General features: G+C 43.9%; 1 protein-coding gene across 5 annotated transcripts in view; it reads right to left on the reverse strand.

The window, feature by feature from the left end:
• LOC137369795 (receptor-type tyrosine-protein phosphatase mu-like) overlaps window positions 1-20,545 on the reverse strand; it is a 991,520-nt gene that overhangs the window by 620,831 nt on the left and 350,144 nt on the right. For all 5 annotated transcript variants that reach the window (XM_068031279.1, XM_068031278.1, XM_068031276.1 and 2 more), the window contains one exon: window positions 20,204-20,282. In XM_068031279.1, coding sequence (XP_067887380.1) covers window positions 20,204-20,282 — 79 coding nt within the window. The remainder of the gene's footprint in view (window positions 1-20,203; window positions 20,283-20,545) is intronic.

Here is a 20,545-nt window from a genome sequence, read left to right on the forward strand (position 1 = left end):
AGATACTGACTAGATTATCTGTTTTAGTGATGTTGGTTGAGGGATAAATATTACCCAGGACACCAGGGTGAACCCCCCCCGCCCCACCCCCTGCTCTTCTTTGATATATTGCATGAGATCTCTTAAGTCCACCTAGAGGACAGACGGGACCTCAGTTTAATGTCTCTTCCATGCGAGAAAGGGGGTGAAGATGTGGAGGGAGGCTTTGGAATAAATAAAAATGATTTCACAATTTTCTAAAGTAAATCCTAAATCTTGTTAATTAAAATAATAAAAACTTTGAGTCTGTAGGCAGAAAATAAATGTGGTGTTGCACAGAAAAAGATATTATCTGTAGCCCTTGAGTGAGCAGAGTGTTGTGACTAACAATGAAAGCAGGTGAAAAATAACTGAAACATGGTCATGTTTATACAAAACACAGGAAGGGCTATGTAATTTAGGTTTGAAAAAAATTTAACTGACGGCATTCCTCCCAATTTATCCTTCTCTGTTTAGTGTTCTACCCACAGTATCCGAAGAATAACACGGATTCTCTTCAATATCAAAAGAGAGAATGCTGGAAATACTCAGCATCTATGGAGAGAGAAACAGATTTAATGGGCAGGATTTTACCACGGGCATCAGGACCCCGACTTTGGGACAAAAATGAGGGACCTGAGCCAGCACTTGTCGGCAGCAGGACCGGCTCTGCAATTTTACCGGAGAGGTCGCCTCTGGGCTTGACGGCGGGCGGGCTCCTGATGCTGTCGGCCCAATCACATTGCATGAGGTCAAAAGGCAACTGGGTATGTTTTGGAGAGACAGGATTGAAGGGCATGATGAGAAGGTGGGTAAGCGAGGTTGCCATTTAAAAACAGAAAGCTTGCTAGGCCGAAGAGCAATTTCCTGCTGCTAACATGTGCTTTGTTCTAATGTGCTGGCTGGACAGAGAAGTGAAAAAAGAAAGATAATACTGGGGAGCAATAAGAAGGCGGCAGAAAAGTTACACGTATCAGGAATGAGAAATGACAGACAATAGAACGGAAAGCAAGAAAATAAGACATGCTGAAGACACACTCCAGTCAAGAAATAGGAAGTAAAAGATCGAGGCTCACAACAAAAGGTGAAAGAAAAAGCCCAGAAGAAAGACAGACAAAATGTGTTGAGACAGTATATGAGTAAATCTATCAAGCCCTATGCCACAGTTACTGCACATTGGGAAATCACATTTTTCCACTGCTGATGTGCAACCTTGCAGAATTTACTCCTGTGTGCAATCATAATTCATTTTCTATTGAGCTATTGTATTAGGGCATTTATGGTACTTGTGGAGAATGTGGACGAAATGCGCAACGTCAGCAGTTTTGTCACAAACAGAATCAAACTTTCGTGAATTGGTTGAGTGCTTTGTTTATGTTTAAAATGGAGCGATTATTCATTTTACAGCAGTCACCCGCACTTAGTCCCAAACGCTATAGCTCCATGTACAGAGCAGGATTATCACTTCCTTATAAATAGCAACATTTGTTAATGTACACTTCTGGAGTCCTTTGGTAAATAAAAGGCTATCTTCTATCAGTGTATTAAATTCAGCATTGTTTTTCTGATCCATTGCTAAATTTGGCTGATAGTCAAGTAATTATTTTTGCTACTGGTACATGTGCATCAGTGAACTTCTGCTACAGCTTGCCTCTGAGTTCAATGAGAAATCAATAGGAATTTTTCATCAAGACTGGTGCATAAAAGAAAATTCCATTTCCTTATTTATCTTTCTTTTAGAACAAACCAACGGTATCAGCTGCAAAATTGTTTGGTAACCAGTGATTAATTTTTACAGATATATTGTCGACATTATTACAGATTAGTTATTTGCTGTAGGTTTGTTCTCGAAGTTATTCTTGGCTGCTGTGTTTGGCAGCAAATTTCATTTAACTGGGAATTATTTGCAAGCAAGTCTTTAAAAATTGGTAATCCGAGAAATTAGGTCATGCAGAGAAATTCAATCGCACCCATAACTGGGGGTGCAGGAGGCAGGGCGTGCTACATTGATAATGGAGTCTCATCATCAGGAGTCAGTGCTGCCTGCAGAATTCATTGCTTCCATTCCTTTCTGAGTGGGAGGAAGGAAGTAAGTGGGTCTTCAGTGCTGTAACTTCGTGGCAGCCAGCACCTCTCAAAGGTGCACTCTGGCTGCAGACATGAACGAAGGTGTCTGCACTAATGGCTGCAAGACCTGACAATCAGTCTCCATTAGATGCTTCCTTGGAGGCATTGATTCAGGCAGTGGATGGGAGGAGGGACATCCTGTTCCATCTTTGAAAGTGTGGAACTCTCTCCCACAAAAAGCAGTAGATGCTATCCAAATTCATATTTTTCGTTGGACATGGATAGTAAGGGATTTGGAACCAAAGCAGCTGGATGGAGTTAAAATACAGATCAAGTATGATCTCACCGAATGGCAGAACAAGCTTGAAAGGCTTAAAGGCCTACACGTGTTCCTCTGTTCTGTTTCTGCAACCATGGCATGACATTTCACTCCTCCTCCTCCTCCTCATGCTCAGACACTCTTTACCTTCTTCTCTCCCCATGACTGAAGCTCTCACTTCTTCACATTTTACACACAACATACAAACAGGCACATTCTCTAAACAAAATTACAAGGCTGTCATGAACACATGCCCTTATTTGTTACAGGAAAAGGTCATACACAACTATCAGGAGGCCATGGCTAGAGGAGGCCAAGCCTGCCTGCACTTCCTCTCCCCCTTAGAAGAAACCCTGTTGCCATCAAGGGCGGAAGAGAGTCAAGGTCTTGGCAAGTAGCAACACTGAAGGAGACATCGCTGGGGACAATCGTCCGGGCCCCGGTGAGGTAAGTGGGGGGGGGGGGTCGGTTAGTGGGGGGTGGGGGGAGTGTTGTGCAGTGGGTGCGGTTGGGGCTTTGGAGGCCCAGGTTTTACCAGGCGGGGTTCTTGGGGCCTTTGCCGTCCGGCCATCACGGGTGCAATACTGAACAAATTGTTGGAGCTGCGGGCTGACAAGTCCCCGGGTCCTGATGGATTTCATCCTAGGGTGTTAAAAGAAGTGGCTAGTGAGAAAGTTGATGCGTTAGTTTTAATTTTCCAAAATCCCTAGATTTGGGGAAGGTTCCGTTAGATTGGAAAATAGTGAATGTAACTCCTTGACTCAAAAAGGGAGGGAGACAGAAAGCAGGAAACTACAGGCCAGTTAGCTGAACACCTGTCTTAGGGAAAATGTTTGAAGCTATTATGAAAGATGCTATAACAGGGCATTTAGAAAAATTCAAGGTAATCAGGTAGAGTCAACATGGTTTTGTGAAAGGGAAATCATGTTTAACTAATTTATTGGAGTTCTTTGAGGGAGTTACATGTGCTGTGGATAAAGGGGAACCGGTGGATGTAGTGTACTTAGATTTCCAGAAGGCATTTGATAAGGTGCCACATCAAAGGTCATTGCAGAAAATAAAAGCTCATGGTGCAGAGAGCAACATTTTGGCATGGATAGAAGATCGGCTAGCTAACAGGAAACAGAGAGTAGGCATAAATGGGTCATTTTCCGGTTGGCAAGATGTAACGAGTGGTGTGCCACAGGGATTTGTGCTGGGGCCTCAACTTTTTACAATTTATATAAATGACATAGATGAAGGGGCTGAATGTATGGTTGCTAAATTTGCTGATAACACAAAGATAGGTAGGAAAGTAACTTGTGAAGAGGACATAAGGGGGCTACAAAGGGATATGGATAGGTTAAGTGAGTGGGCGAAGACCTGGCAAATGGAGTATAATTTGGGAAAGTGTGAAATTGTCCACTTTGGCAGGAAGAATTAAAAAGAAGCATATTATCTAAATGGTGAGTGTTGGCCAGGGGCTGCAAGAAGTACAGAGTCTGTTACAAACTGTTGAATTGCTTATGAACTGAAGTAACTTGAGCTCAGACACTGTTGAACAGCTCATGAACTAAAGTAACCTGAGCTCAGACACAGGCCTGTGCTGGTAAAAACCAGTTTGAACTAATTAATTTATGTGAAAGACAAGGGAGAGATCACAGGAATACAGCCTTATTTGGACACGGAGTGATACCGGGGTCTTTGGGTCTGGGCCAAGAAGGAGAAATTACGAACGAGGTGAGCAGACCTAAACCAACAGGAAAGAGACAGCACAGCTTGAAGAGATAAGAAAGAGAATAAGTATGGAGAATCTCAGGCATAGAGCCAGCGAAAAACTCCGGAGACCAACCATCGCGGAAGTGGAAGACCCTGCGTCAGCAACGCGGCGACGACGTAAAAGAGAGAGAGAACGGAAAGCTTGGCCAGCGTCAGCTCTCCCCTTTTTTGGGTATTATCCTTTGTTTTCTGTGACTAGGTCAGGGAAAGGTCAGAGGAACCTAGTGGGTGTGCTTATCGATTTTAGTTAGCTTTGTTATTAACTGTATAACCCAGTTTGAGTTGCATGCTTTTGTCTAACCAAGTGTATAAACCTTACTCTTACTTTGTACAACAACGTGAATAAAGTAAATTGATAGTTAAAGAAAGGACTGAGTTTCCTCCCCTTTGTACTAAGCCATTAACCGTAGCCGATGGATTAGGTGGAGGGTGGCTCTCCTATAACCCCGATATCCCAAACACCCAGCCTGAGCCTGAATTAAGAGGACTTAGTCCCACGTGACGGCCAGGATCAAGTGGGTGAAGGGAATAAAGGGGTCAAGGGGGAGTTGACGCCGCGCCACGGTTTACATGAGAGTTTGCAGAGCTCTGAGATGCAGAGCAATCTGGGTGTCCTAGTGCATGAATTGCAAAAGGTTAGGATGCAGGTACAGCATGTAATTAGGAAAGCTAATGGAATGTTATCGTTTATCACGCGGGGAATTGAATACAAAAGTAGGGAGGTTGTGCTTCAGCTATACAGGGCATTGGTGAGACCACTTCTGGAATACTGTGTACAGTACTGGTCTCCTTATTTAAGGAAGGATGGAGGCAGTACAGAGAAGGTTTACTAGCATGTTAACTGGAATGGGCGGCCTATCTTACGAGGAAAGATTGGACAGGCTAGGCTTGTATCAGCTGGAATTTAGAAGAGTGAGAGGCGACTTGATTGAAACATAAAAGATTCTGAGGGGTCTTGACAGGGTGGGTGTGGAAAGGATGTTTCCCCTTGTGGGAGAATCTAGAACTAGAGATCACTGTTTAAAAATAAGGGGTCGCCCATTTAAGACAGAGATGAGGAGAATTTTTTTCTCTTAGAGGGTCCTGAGTCTTTGGAATTCTCTTCCTCAAAAGGCGATGGAAGCAGAGTCTTTGAATATTTTTAAGGCAGAGGTACATAGATTCTTGATAAGCAAGAGGGTGAAAGGTTATCGGGGGTAGGTGGAAATGTGGAGTAATCAGTTTAGCCATGAACTTACTGAATGCGGAGCAGGCTCAAAGGGCCAAGTGGCCTACTCCTGCTCATAATTCGTAAGTTCGTATGTTCATCACTCAATCTGGCCCCAGCAAACACCTACTCACTGACGAGCACCAAACATCCTTTAGAGGGTGGGATGGAGGAAAGATCTTTATGTGGGGAATCAACACCCATAAGGGCGCAGCAGCTAGAGCTGGGGGATAGTGTACCACAGGGAAACAGCATGTTTCGGCTGCAACAACTCAGATGCTGACTTTAAGGGCCTAAGCTACTGAAGAAGGCTGAAAAATCAGGAAATACTTGGGTGCACCCTGAATGCTTATGGAGGAAGTCTTTTTTTTTATTCATTTATGGGATACGGGAGTCGCCAGCTAGGCCAGCATTTATTGCCCATCCCTAGTTGCCCTTGAGAAGGTGGTGGCGAGCTGCCCTCTTGAACTGCTGCAGTCCTTGGGGTGTAGGTACACCAACAGTGCTGTTAGAAAGGGAGATACAGGAGTTTGACCCAGCGACAGCGAAGGAACAGGGATATAATTCCAAGTCAGGCTGGTGTGTGGCTTGGAGGGGAACTTGCAGGTGGTAGTGTTCCCATGAAAATGCTACCCTTGTCCTTCTAGGTAGTAGAGGTCGCAGGTTTGGAAGGTGCTGTCGATGGAGCCTTGGTGAGTTGCTGCAGTGCATCTTGTAGATGGTACACACTGCTGCCACTGTGCGTCAGTGGTGGAGGGAGTGAATGTTTGTGAATGGGGTGCCAATCAAGTGGGCTGCTTTGTCCTGGATGTTGTCGAGCTTCTTGAGTGTTGTTGGAGCTGCACCCATCCAGGCAAATGGAGAGTATTCCATCACACTCCTGACTTGTGCCTTGTAGATGGTGGACAGGCATTGGAGAATCAGGAGGTGAGTTACTCGCCGCAGAATTTCCAGCCTCTAACCTGCTTTTGTAGCCACAGTATTTGTGTGGCTACTCCAGTTCCATTTATGGTCAATGGTAACCCCCAGGATGTTGATAGTGGGGGACTTGGCGATGGTAATGCCATCGAACATTAAGGGGAGATGGTTAGATTCTTTGTTGTATGAGATGGCCATTGCCCGGCACTTGTGTGGCATATATGTTACTTGCCACTTATCAGCCCAAGCCTGGATGTTGTCCAGGTCTTGCTGCATCTGGACACGGGCTGCTTCATTATCTGAGGAGTCACAAATGGTGCGGAACATTGTGCAATCATCAGCAAACATCCCCACTCCTGATCTTATTATCGAGGGAAGGTCATTGATGAAGATGGTTGGACCTAGGACACTGCCCAGAGAAACTCCTGCAGCAATGTCCTGGGACTGAGATGATTGAACTCCAACAACTACAACCATCTTCCTTTGTGCTAGGTATGACTCCACCCAGCGGTGAGTTTCTCCCCTGATTCCCACTGACTCCAGTTTTGCTAGTGCTCCTTGATGCCATAATTGGTCAAATGCTGCCTTGATGTAAAGGGCAGTCACTCTCATCTCACCTCTTGAGTTCAGCTCTTTTGTCCATGTTTGGACAAAGGCTGTAATGAGGTCAGGTGTTGAGTGGCCCTGGTGGAACCCAATCTACGTTTGGTCTCCTCATTGTAGAGGAGACCGCATTGTGAGCAGCGAATACAGTATATTGAATTGAAAGAAGTACAATTAAATTGCTGCTTTACCTGAGGAGAGAGGAGGTAAAGGGGCAGGTATTACACCTCCTGCGATTGCATGGGAAGGTGCCGTGGGAAGGGGATGAGGTGTTGGGGGTAATGGAGGAGTGGACCAGGGTGTCGTGGAGGGAACAATCCCAAATAAACCTTTAAATGATGTGATTTACTTAGCGGTAAACTTAGGTCTACTAATGCAGCTACCATGGACAATTCTTTGCATGCTGCAAGCTACATTCTTATTGACTGACACATTGGGAGCAATTTTAACCTAACTCACTGGGCAGGAAAAGCAAGGGATGAGGTGGGACTCTGATTTTACACCATGTCCAATGGGAGTAATTTTAACTCATCCCACCAGTCAGGAAACTGAGGGAATTGGGTGCAAAGTTGGTTTTACATACGGCCTGATTTTACTCTCAATTCAATTCAATGTGTAATATTGGGCGGGGTGTAAAATCTATAGTCGACCTGATCCTGTGGGTTTCCCACCCAGCAAGTTCGATTAAAATTGACCCCACATTTTCAGAGATAGGGTTGTCAGATGTCTTGCAACATCAGGGATCATCAACCTTTAGCACTTATCAATTTTATTTTGCCTTCAAGAAAAAATGGCATATAATAGAAGAGGGAAGGAAAGAACAGTCTGCAGATCTGTCAAACTACAGCCCCGAGCTCACCTTGAAGAAACAACCCTCAAAACAGAGTGAGTCTGAAAGTATCTTGCAGGAAACCAATGATTAATTCCCGGCTGATACCGCATGCATCATTGATTCCACACATTCTCCCCTTAAACTTTCACACACTCAAGCACAAACCTAGTAAGTATAACAACATCATAACACATTATGTAGTGGCAAGTCACATTGTTAGGAAGTGTGTTGCTGATGCTGGTAATACTTGTTCCTTCTGCGTTTTCATAGATGTCCCTGAGGAATCGCCCACCAGAGATCAGGAGGAGGCGGAGCCTTCCACCCCCCCTCGCACACAGCTCCAGCAGCACCAGTACATCCACTCTGGTGGGAGGGGATTAGGATTTTGAGATTCAGGAGGGAGTGCTGATGAAGCACATGGCATGAATGAGGAGGGTCAAGTCGAGGTGGCAGCAGAGAAGTAGCAACTTGATGACCAGAGAATTAACCAAATGCCGCCCTCTGATGCCAAGTTGTGGATTGGTGTGCATACAAAAGAATACTGCCTTCTGAGCATTGTCAACTCCTGGGACTCACTTGAGAGCAGCTACAATTGTGAAGTAGTGTTTGACTACTGCACAGAACTGCAGCTCACTCTGAAGCACATGACATCCAGGTCCATCTGCAGTGGATCCGTATTAACTGCGATACACAGCTATGGTTTCTCTCAAAAATGTTCTAATGGACACTGTAAAGATCTTGGCTCTAGCAGCCATGAATTTTCTTGTCTGGATGGATCATGTTGGGGAATGGACTGGATGCATAGTTTCAATTTCTTCATTGCAGCGCTGCAGTCTGCTCCCACACAGATCCTGAGGTATGCTGAGGGAATTTCCAGTGGCAGAGCATGTAGCAAGCAGGAGCTACCTTTCAAGGTGACACATCAATATCATCTGACTTCCCCACACAAGTGACCAGAGTGAGCCAGGAAGAAAGCAGGCCCAGGCAACCAACGAATTGACTGACGCACCATGGCCGCCTCATGACCCAGTACAAGAAAATAGCCACCTCTTTTCAAGAAACATTTGTGTAGCCAGCAACCATCTGACTTCCTTTTCCCACTGGGATGACAGCGAGAAGAAGTATGAAATTTGGTACGTGACATTCAGTGTGTGCAGTCACCAAGGGAAAGAACCGGGGTAAATATTAGTCAACATGCAAACATGAACAAAGAACAGTACAGCACAGGAACAGGCCATTCGGCCCTCCAAGCCTGTGCCGATCTTGATGCCTGTCTAAACTAAAACCTTCTGCACTTCCGGGGACTGTATCTCTCTATTCCCATCCTATTCATGTATTTGTCAAGATGCCTCTTAAATGTTGCTATCGTACCTGCTTCCACCACCTCCCCCGGCAGCAAGTTCCAGGCACTCACCACCCTCTGTGTAAAGAACTTGCCTCGCACATCCCCTCTAAACTTTGCCCCTCGCACCTTAAACCTATGTCCTCTAGTAACTGACTCTTCCACCCTGGGAAAAAGCTTCTGACTATCCACTCTGTCCATGCCACTCATAACTTTGTAAACCTCTATCATCTTGCTCCTCCACCTCCATCATTACAGTGAAAACAATCCCAGTTTATCCAACCTCTCCTCATAGCTAATGCCATCCAGACCAGGCAACATGCTTGTAAACCTCTTCTGTACCCTCTCCAAAGCCTCCACGTCCTTCTGGTAGTGTGGCGACCAGAATTGCACGCAATATTCTAAGTGTGGTCTAACTGAAGTTCTGTACAGCTGCAGCATGACTTGCCAATTTTTATACTCTATGTCCCGACCGATGATGGCAAGCATGCCGTATGCCTTCTTGACTACCTTATCCACCTGCATTGCCACTTTCAGTGACCTGTGGACCTTAACGCCCAGATCTCTCTGCCTGTCAATACTCCTAAGGGTTCTGCCATTTACTGTATACTTCCCACCTGTATTAGATATTCCAAAATGCATTACCTCACATTTGTCCGGATTAAATTCTATCTGCCATTTCTCTGCCCAAGTCTCCAATCGATCTTTATCCTGCTGTATCCTCTGACAATCCTCATCACTATCTGCAACTCCACCAACCTTTGTGTCGTTCGCAAACTTACTCATCAGACCAGCTACATTTTCCTCCAAATCATTTATATATACTACAAACAGCAAAGATCCCAGCACTGATCCCTGCAGAACACCACTAGTCACATCCCTCCATTCAGAAAAGCACCCTTCCACTGCTACCCTCTGTCTTCTATGACTGAGCCAGTTCTGTAACCATCTTGCCAGCTCCCCTCTGATCCCGTGTGACTTCACCTTTTGTACCAGTCTGCCATGAGGGACCTTGTCAAAGGCTTTACTGAAGTCCATATAGATAACATCCACTGCCCTACCTTCATCAATCATCTTCGTCACTTCCTTAAAAAACTCAATCAAGTTAGTGAGACACGACCTCCCCTTCACAAAACCATGCTGTCTCTCGCTAATAAGTTCATTTGTTTCCAAATGGGAGTAAATCCTGTCCCAAAGAATCCTCTCTAATAATTTCCCTACCACTGACGTAAGGCTCACCGGCCTATAATTTCTGGGATTATCCTTGCTACCCTTCTTAAACAAAGGAACAACATTGGCTATTCTCCAAACAGCTTTTTTTTATAAGTTGATTATTTGATATAAATTTCTATTTTGGCTACAAAGTTCATTTGTGATGGGGTAGCTTTAGGCAGCTACAGATAAAGAATGGTTATACATGGTGGATGATGTTGAGTAATGAATAACAATGTGCATGTTGGGTGAAATCATTGGACACTGCTACTGCACAGGTGCATTAAAACATTTCATGAAACATTGTCTATTAATTAGGTTTAGCTGCAGAATTCCTTTCAGCTCCTTTGCTGGACACTGCTAACTTGGCAGCCTTTGCTTATTCCTCTATAACTCCTCATCTTTTAGCTTCTCGAGGGCAAGAGAAATTCCAAGAGGAATGTCCATCATAACCTGGATGGGTTTTAAAGGAGTTGTGAGCTCCCTGAAATCAGAGATCTGAGAAAACAAGCTTAGGGTGAAAATGCAAAAGAATAATCAATCTTAAATTGTTACAAGAGTGCTTCTATTTTTTGAAAAGTATATTTTTAAGGACTGATAGTTGAACAATGGACATTGATTCATCTGTAAGCTTGAAGAGATGCTGAACTTTGTGTTTTTTTTAAGGGAAGTCACCAGAAGGCTTTTGGACTGAGCTTGAAATCAATTTCTGGAAGGCACCTGGCTACAGATAATTACCCAGCAGGGGATTGTTTGACCTGGGGAAAGATGTTTGCAGAGAAGTGACAGGTCAAGATTTGTTGAGGTCAGAAGGCTTGTATCTTGTGACATTGTTTATGGTTTTGCTTTGGACGGCACAGTGGCGCAGTGGTTAGCACCACAGCCTCACAGTTCCAGTGACCTGGGTTCGATTCTGGGTACTGCCTGTGTGGAGTTTGCAAGTTCTCCCTGTGAGCGCGTGGGTTTTCGCCGGGTGCTACGGTTTCCTCCCACAGCCAAAGACTTGCAGGTGATAGGTAAATTAGCCATTGTAAATTGCCCCTAGTATAGGTAGGTGGTAGGGGAATTGTGGGGATGTGAGAGGGTAATGGGATTAATGTAGGATTAGTATAAATGGGTGGTTGATGGTTGGCACAGACTCGGTGGGCCGAAGGGCCTGTTTCAGTGCTGTATCTCTAAATAAATAAATGAGTTGGAGTGTAAACTGCTTGGAAGACAATTTTTGCCTGCCAAGGAAACCCAGCTCATATCTTTCACTCTCTTGGAAAGAAACCCTGCATATCCAATGTTTCAGTCTCCTTTTTCCTCCTGTATTTGAAGAGAATCTGTATATAGAATGTATGGGAACTAAAACCCCTGTTGCCGCCTTTCTGCTGCAAGGCCTGTCTGAAGCCTCTGTAGCTGCATTTCTTGGAAAGCCTACCCAAAGTGATCTTCACCATCGTCTGGAAAGAACAGTTCTAGGAAGATTCCAGGGACAGCCGTCTGTAGCCATTTGTGGCACCAAACCAAAACAAAGGACATCTATCCATAGCTTCTCTTTTTTTCTTCAAGAACAAGTAAGTATTCAGCCTAAGTGTTTTTTTTTTGTAACAGAGCTCTAAAACCAAAATCCCTTTTATTTTTCTGTTTAACCGATGTACGTATGTATGTGTATGTATGAGTGTGAGGGGCTAAGGTAAAAAGGGAACTGTTATACTTCAATCTGTGTGTTTATGCTTTACTTCATTACTGGTTAAGACTTGTTTTATAATAAAGTGATAATTTTGTTGTTTATTAAAGAAACCTGGTTGGTGTGTTTTATTCTGGGAAAAATAGAGTATATGATTGACTATATTGGTAAGTGGGAAAATTTAAATCTATGTTGTGACCTGTGGAGAAGTGGAACTTGAATAAACAGTGCACTCCTCCTGCCTCGGTCGTAACAAAATCAATGCAGCTAAATGAATTTCAAAAGTGCATTAATCTGCAAAAACAATCTCTAATCAGTATAACAGAATTCTACAACCGAAAAGCTTGCAGGTCAAGAAAGGCTAAGGAGGTATTCAGGCTAAAAGTGCTGCCTGCACATTTCTTAGGCAAACTTTTTGAAATTGGAGGTCGGCTTCATTAATGAGGCTCCTGCTTCCTAGTAACCCAGCACAGCCAGGCTAAAAATACTGCAGCTCAGCAATTGAGCTACAGAGTAGATATTAAACCTGCTCCTGTAGCCTAAGCCCTACTCTCCAGATTGCCCATCTATGCTAGGTTACATTGGAGAGTATATTCTATAATTTCTAATTCCCATGTCAGCTAACTTGTCACTGTGGAAAAACCATGCAATCGTTTGGTGATATTAGGCCATCAATGTTGTTCTCCACCAGCTAAAGATTACCACCAGATATATGAAATGCTTTATAAAAGTTGCTTTACTTTGCAAATTTATAAAACAATACTCTAGCTACTATATAGAAATGGATGGTATATTCCATCTATAAGATTAGATTAGAGATACAGCACTGAAACAGGCCCTTCGGCCCACCGAGTCAGTGCCGAACATCAACCACCCATTTATACTAATCCTACACTAATCCCATATTCCTACCAAACATCCCCACCTGTCCCTATATTTCCCTACCACCTACCTACACTAGTGACAATTTATAATGGCCAATTTACCTATCAACCTGCAAGTCTTTTGGCTTGTGGGAGGAAACCGCAGCACCCGGAGAAAACCCACGCAGACACAGGGAGAACTTGCAAACTCCACACAGGCAGTACCTGGAATCGAACCCGGATCCCTGGAGCTGTGAGGCTGCGGTGCTAACCACTGCGCCACTGTGCCGCCCCAACATAAGTATCAACAATTTAAATTTATAATTTGTCCTATGCAGTCTTTTATTCTGTTTCTCAATGAGGCAGTCCATTGCTTTTGTTCTTCTGTGAAGTGTCTTTGGATGTATTTTCCATGTTAAAATGCTTATAAATTAAACTTATTACTACTATTGAAGCATGAGTGACTTTATGCTGAAATTACAGTCCTTTTGAATGAGAAGCAAACTGGAAATTGTAGCTTTTAAAGAAAAAAGGGGAAAGTGCAACAATAAGCATATTGTCACAGACTTGTAGTATTTTTCTCCTCGGATTAAAACAGTGTGCCATTAAGACAGGGAGAGAAGTTTGTATTTCTGAGGGCACAGTGTGTCTCAGCTGCATTTTGTTACCTAGGCAACAACAGAACAGAGAGGTCACGTGGTATAATATTTCAATTTGACTGTGTGTAAAACTGGCAAAAACCGGTCCGAACCAGACTCACCAGTGAAGCGGACTGAAGACAAAAGAGCTGTCCATTCTATCTCAGCAGAAATTCTACAAGAAGCTACAGGCCAAATTAATTGCCTAAAGAGGAAATAACCCTTTTAAAAGACCATTTGGTATTGCTGAAGGAACTTTTGATGCCTGCTGCAGCCCAAGAGTTTGAATGCCTATCAAAAACAGACCGCTTCATCAAATCCAAGTAAAGACTTCGAGTAGCCTTTGATTATTTCCACATTAGAATACCTCATCCATCAGGAACGTAACCCACAAAGACTGTCATTCTTAAGAAATAGCTAATTTTTGAAAACACCACTTTTAAAAACCGCTGTTATATTTGAGTGTATGTGTGCAAATGGGGAAGTTTGGTTGAAATAAGAAGTTATAAGGTCTTTAGACATAGATTTATCTTAATTGTGTTTAATATTTAGTTTTAATAAATAGTTAATTCATTGTCATCTAAAGATACCTGGTTTGGTCTGTTTTATTCTGGGAGTTACTCGAGTGTTCAATTTGTCTGTTTTCCGGTTGGGTGGAAAACTTTAATAATATGCTGCGAACTGTGGAGCGACGGGACTGAATTGACAGTGCATTGCTCCTGCCGTGGTCATAACAATACTGATTCAATTGCACTGTGTCATGGAATGATCAATCAGATTTGTGTCCAAAATTTTCCATGAAACAAATTCCAAATGTGCCAATGCCGCTAGGAAAAGGTATCAACAGGAAGTTAAGGGTGTTTTTTTCCAAGCTGCTCCCATACACCTGACAAAAAACAGAATTAACAGAGGCTTTATAAATAGAGACATAGGACTGAATGTTAATTGCACGCTACGCTCCACGGCGGCACACTTTCAACTCAGCAGCCTTCCAACATGGAAGGGCAACCGAGGAGCCCCCGTGATATTACGCGTGGGGGATCATTTAAATAGAGGGGGTGGAGCGACCGCCCCCGATGACATAGTGGGGGCAGCCGCCGCTTCCCCAGCAAGGGTGTCCAGTGCCACTGCACAGGTGCCTGCGCCGTTTTTAAAGGGCTTTAAGCCCTTACGATTCATTTTAATTTTTAAAGTTATATCATGGGAAAATTTTATTAAATAAAAACTTTTGTGATGGAGGGTCTTCTTCAACCCCTCCTCCCAATGGTCATCTCATTGCCCGAAATGATCAACAATTGACTTTTTCAAATACCCAGACTTTCCACCCCAAACCTTCAATCTTTTGCCCTTCAATCCCTTCCCACCATCCCGACATCCAATCAAAATTGTTTTCCGCGCTCCTCCACCCCTCCCACCCTGAAAATATTATTCCTCCCCCCTCCCCACCTGGTTCTCGCCTCGAAACTCTGTGTAGACTTCCAAAGGCGTGCGAAGGCCGAACACAGGCCGTAAAATCGCTGTGGAACGGCCGCCGCCTGCAGGTAAGTACATTTACATCTTATTGATGTTAATTTGTATATGGAGATGAAGGGCAGCGGGGGCCGCACCGAGGTCCCCCAGCCACTGGCAATATGCGGCAGGCCCTTCTCGACGTCACAGGTCGAGGCAGGCCTCTCCCCGCAGAATTTTAGCAGCCCCCGCGCCATGACCCGCATTGTCAAGGGAGCAGTAAAATTCAGCCCACAGAGTACAAAAACAAGGAAGTTATGGTGAACTTTTTATAAAACACTGGTTCGGCCTCAACTGGAGCATTGTGTCCAGTTCTGGGCACTACACTTGAGGAAGGATGTGAAGGCATTAGAGAGGGTGCAGAAAAGATTCACGAAAATGATTCCAGGAATGAAGGACATCCATTATGTGGATCGTAGGTAGATTGGAAAAGCTGGGGTTGTTCTCCTTGGGGAAGTGAAGATTAAGAGGAGATTTAACAGAGGTGTTCTAAATCATGAGGGGTCTAAACAAAGTAGATAGGGAGAAACTGTTCCCATGGTTGAAAGTGTGAAGAACGCGAGGACACCAATTTAAGGCAAAAGGATGAAAGGCAACATGAGGAAAAACGTTTTTTTACACAACAGATGATTAGGATCTGGAATATAAACATAGAAAATAGGAGCAGGAGTAGGCCATTCAGCCCTTGGAGCCTGCACCGCCATTCAATACGATCATGGCTGATCACCCAAACTCAGTACCTTGCTCCTACTTTCTCCCCGTATCCCTTGATTCCCTTAGCCCTGAGAACTATATCTAACTCTTTCTTGAATATATTTAATGATTTGGCTTCAACTGCTTTCTGTGATAGAGAATTCCACACTTTCTGGGTGAAGAAATCCCTCCTCATCTCAGTCTTAAATGGCTTACCCCTTTTCCTTAGATTGTGACCCCTGGTCCTGGACTCCCCCGCCATCGGGAACATCCTTCCTGCATCTAGTCTGTCCAGTCCTGTTAGAATTTTGTAGGCTTCTATGAGATCCCCTCTCATTCTTCTAAACTCTAGCAAATAAAAGCTTAATCAACCCAATCTCTTTTCATACCTCAGTCCTGCCATCCCAGGAATCACTCCGGTGAACCTTCGCTGCACTCCCTCCATCGCAAGAACATCCTTCCTCAGATAAGGAGACCAAAACTGCACACAATACTCCAGATGTGGTCTCACCAAGGCCTTGTATAATTGCAGCAAGACATCCTTGCTCCTGTACTCGAATCCTCTCGCTATGAAGACCAATATACCATTTGCCTTCTTAACTGCCTGCTGCACCTGCATGTTTACTTTCAGTGATTGGTGCACAAGGAGCCCCAGGTCTCGCTGCACTTCCCCTTTCCCAATCTATCGCCGTTCAGATAATAATCTGCCTTTCTGTTTTTGTCACCAAAGTGGATAACCTCACATTTATCCACATTATACTGCATCTGCCATGTATTTGCCCACTCACTCAACCTGTCCAAATCACACTGGAGCGTCTCTGCATCCTCCTCACAGCTCACACTCCACCCAGCTTTGTGTCGTCTGCAAACTTGTTCCTTCATCTATATCATTAATATATATTGTGAATAGCTGGGGTCCTACTACCGATCCCTGCGGTACCCCACTAGTCACTGCCTGCCACTCGGAAAAAGACCTGTTCATTTCTACTCTTTGTTTCCTGTCTGCTAACTAGTTCTCTATCCATTTCAGTACCTTTGGGCGGCACAGTGGCGCAGTGGTTAGCACCGCAGCCTCACAGCTCCAGCGACCCGGGTTCAATTCTGGGTACTGCCTGTGTGGAGTTTGCAAGTTCTCCCTGTGTCTGCGTGGGTTTCCTCCGGGTGCTCCGGTTTCCTCCCACATGCCAAAGACTTGCAGGTTGATAGGTGAATTGGCCATTATAAATTGCCCCTAGTATAGGTAGGTGGTAGGGAAATATAGGGACAGGTGGGAATGCGGTAGGAATATGGGATTAGTGTAGGATTAGTATAAATGGGTGGTTGATGGTCGGCACAGACTCGGTGGGCCGAAGGGCCTGTTTTAGTGCTGTATCTCTAAACTAAACTAAACTTACCCCCAATCCCATGTGCTTTAATTTTGCATGCTAATCTCTTATGTGGGACCTTATCGAAAGCCTTCTGAAACTCCAAATACACCACATCCACTGGTTCTCCCTTATCTATTCTACTAGTTACATCCTCAAAAAATTTCAGTAGATTTGTCAAGCATGATTTCCCTTTCGTAAATCCATGTTGACTTTGTCCGATCATGTCATTGTTTTCCAAGTGCTCTGCTATTACATCTTTTATAATGGGCTCTAGCATTTTCCCCACTACTGATGTCAGGCTAACCGGTCTATAATTCCCTGTTTTCTCTCTACCTCCTTTTTAAAATAGTGGGGTTACATTAGCTACCTTCCAATCCGTTGGAACTGTTCCAGACTCTATAGAACTTTGTAAAATAACTGTAATGCATCTACTATTTCAAGAGCCACTTTCTTAAGTACTCTGGGTTGTAGATTATCAGGCTCTCGGGATCTATCGGCCTTCAATCACATCAATTTTCCCTACTAATACTGATTTCATAGAGTTCCTCCTTCTCACTAGACCATATGTTCCCCAACATTTCTGGGAGGTAATTTGTGTCCTCCTTTGTGAAGCCAGAACCAAAGTATATATTTAATTGGTCTGCCATTTCTTTGTTCCCCATTATAAATTCCCCAGTTTCTGACTGTAAGGGACCCACATTTGTCTTCACAAATCTTTTTCTCTTCACATATCTATAGAAGCTTTTACAGTCAGTTGTTATGTTCTCTGCAAGCTTACTCTTATACTCCATTTTCCCCTTTTTGTTGTTTATTTGTTTATAGATACAGCACTGAAACAGGCCCTTCGGCCCACCGAATCTGTGCCAACCAACAACCACCCATTTATACTAACCCTGCAGTAATCCCATAATCCCCTACCACCTACCTACATTAGGGGCAATATACAATGGCCAATTTACCTATCAACCTGCAAGTCTTTGGCTGTGGGAGGAAACCGGAGCATCCGGCGAAAACCCACACAGTCACAGGGAGAACTTGCAAACTCCACACAGGCAGTACCCAGAATCGAACCCGGGTCCCTGGAGCTGTGAGGCTGCGGTGCTAACCACTGCACCACTGTGCCGCCCTTCTTAATCAATCCTTTTGACCTCCTTTGCTGAATTCTAAACTGCTCTCAATCCTCAGGTTTTCTGCTTGTTCTGGCCATTTTATATTTCTCCTCCTTGGATCTAATGCTATCATTAATTTCTTTTGTAAGCCACGGTTGAGCCACCCTTCCTGTTTTATTTTTGCGCCATACAGGAATGAACAATTGTTGTAATTCATCCATGCGCTCTTTAAATGCTAGCCATTGCCTATCCACTGTCAACCTTTTAAATAACATTCCCCAATCCATCATAGCCAACTCGCGCCTCATACCTTCATAGTTTCCTTTACTTAGATTCAGGACCCTAGTCTCGGAATCAACTCTTTCACTCTCCAACTTTATGAAGAATTCTATCATGTTATGGTCACTCTTCCCCAAGGGACCCCGCACAACAAGATTGTTAACTAATCCTTTCTTATTACACAATACCCAGTCTAGGATGGCCTGTTCTCTAGTTGGTTCCTCAACGTGTTGATCCAAAATACCATCACATATGCACTCCAGGAATTCCTCCTCTACAGTATTATCAAATGCACTACCTGAGAATGTGGTGGAGGCAGATTTAATTGATGCCATTCAAAGAGAATAGGATAATTATCTGAAGAGAAAATATTTGCAGGGCTACGGGGAAAAGGTGGGGGAGTGGGACGAGGTGAGTTTTTCAGAGCCAGCATTGACACTTCTGCTTCACTGTTTCACCCATCTGGTTCACTAATGTCCTTCAGGAAGGAAATCTGCCATCCTTACCTGATCTGGCCTACATGTAACTTCAGACCTACAGCAATGTGATTGACTCTTAAATGCCCTCTGAAATGGCCTAGCAAGTCACTGAGTTCAAGGGCAATTAGGGATGGGCAATAAATGCTGGCCTAGCCAGCGATGCCCACATCCCACAAATGAATAAAAAAACGACAGGCCAAATGGTCTTCTTCTGTGCTGTAACCATTCTATGATTCTAACCCGAGCTTAGTCTAGGAATAGGTTTCCTGCTTCCCTCATTAAAGAATGAATGAGCTGTGACCTGAAAGAACCGAACCCACGTGAAAATACCTAGGAAAATTCCCACAATTACATTGGGTACCAGTTCGTGGAGGTGGTGAACCTGGTGAGATTTGTGGCAAATCTAGCTAGATCTGTAACAGAATGTCTGTCCTTGGGATCTGGCACAATACTTCTGTCCCTTCAATGACCTCCTGCCTAACAAAAAGTCTTCCCCTAGCAATCAGGTTTTCTGCACGTGCATTGGATTTGACATTCTACAAACTGCCAAAAAGAGGATTTCCACGTGTTCTCTTGAGACATAAATGAAGATCCCATCTGCTGTGGGTGGAAGCTTCCACTACCCTCCCTAGGATTGACTGCAAACTTATGTTCAAGCTGAAAATCGATAGACATTGGGCGGAACTGACCTCTGCCTAATATTGCAGTCTGTTGCATTCCATCTGCATCTATTTTCGGGGAAGACAGGGCATAATGGACACCAAGTTTGGCCCTCTTGTCTAAATCAAATATTCGGGTCGAGTATTTTCTGATTTGTGTCATGGAGCCAATAGGCCGACATTGACCGACAGCTGAATGAAACAAGGTTCCATCAGTAAATCCAAGATATCTTTTTGGAAGCGCGACTGACATGCAACTCCATTAGCCCAAATTGATTCACACCACAGGAGAGCCAGAGATCTGTTTGGAAAAGCACAGCAACAGCGAGCTGCAGAACGGGTCACCATAAGAAAATAGGCAGGAGGGAAAGGGAGGGAATTCATGAGCAGGGTAGACACAATGGCAACAGAAATCACTATGCCTACTCCAAGCCGTGTAACGGTGCAGTTTTGAATGTGTGGTATGACCTGTATTCATGCATTAGAGCAGGTGCAGCATTACTAGCTATGTTTTGTCCCATTTCAGTACTGAAGACAGAAAAGTGGTGTTCCTATTTTGCAAATTAACTGGAGGTCGGCTCAAGCCCAATTTCACCGCATTCTAAATCTCTCATCTGTATGCTCTGAAACTGGAAAAAAAAAATCTGATTGTTACTTACTGCACGGATGTCCTTGGATTTTTACTTCATCAATGGCGATGTACCCTGGTTGACCTGATGTGACTGCTTCAAATATAACCTACAATAAATGAAATACTTTTTCCATAAATCTTGTATACAGTAGAACCAGAAAGATTCAAGTGTATTTTATCAAGCATTGCTAAAGCAACAAAGTCAATAAGAATGATCAGCACTCTCAAGATCATGAAGTATCTATAATAATACATTGTGTGTATTGTACATCCATCAGACCTTTCTGATTCATTGCTGGGGTATTTTGGCCAAATCAGACCTTTCATATCTGGAGGTCTTTCCCACCACCATCCCATGCATTAACAACCC

The sequence above is a fragment of the Heterodontus francisci genome, chromosome 5, assembly GCF_036365525.1.
Source record: "Heterodontus francisci isolate sHetFra1 chromosome 5, sHetFra1.hap1, whole genome shotgun sequence".
NCBI classification, from domain to species: Eukaryota; Metazoa; Chordata; class Chondrichthyes; order Heterodontiformes; family Heterodontidae; genus Heterodontus; species Heterodontus francisci.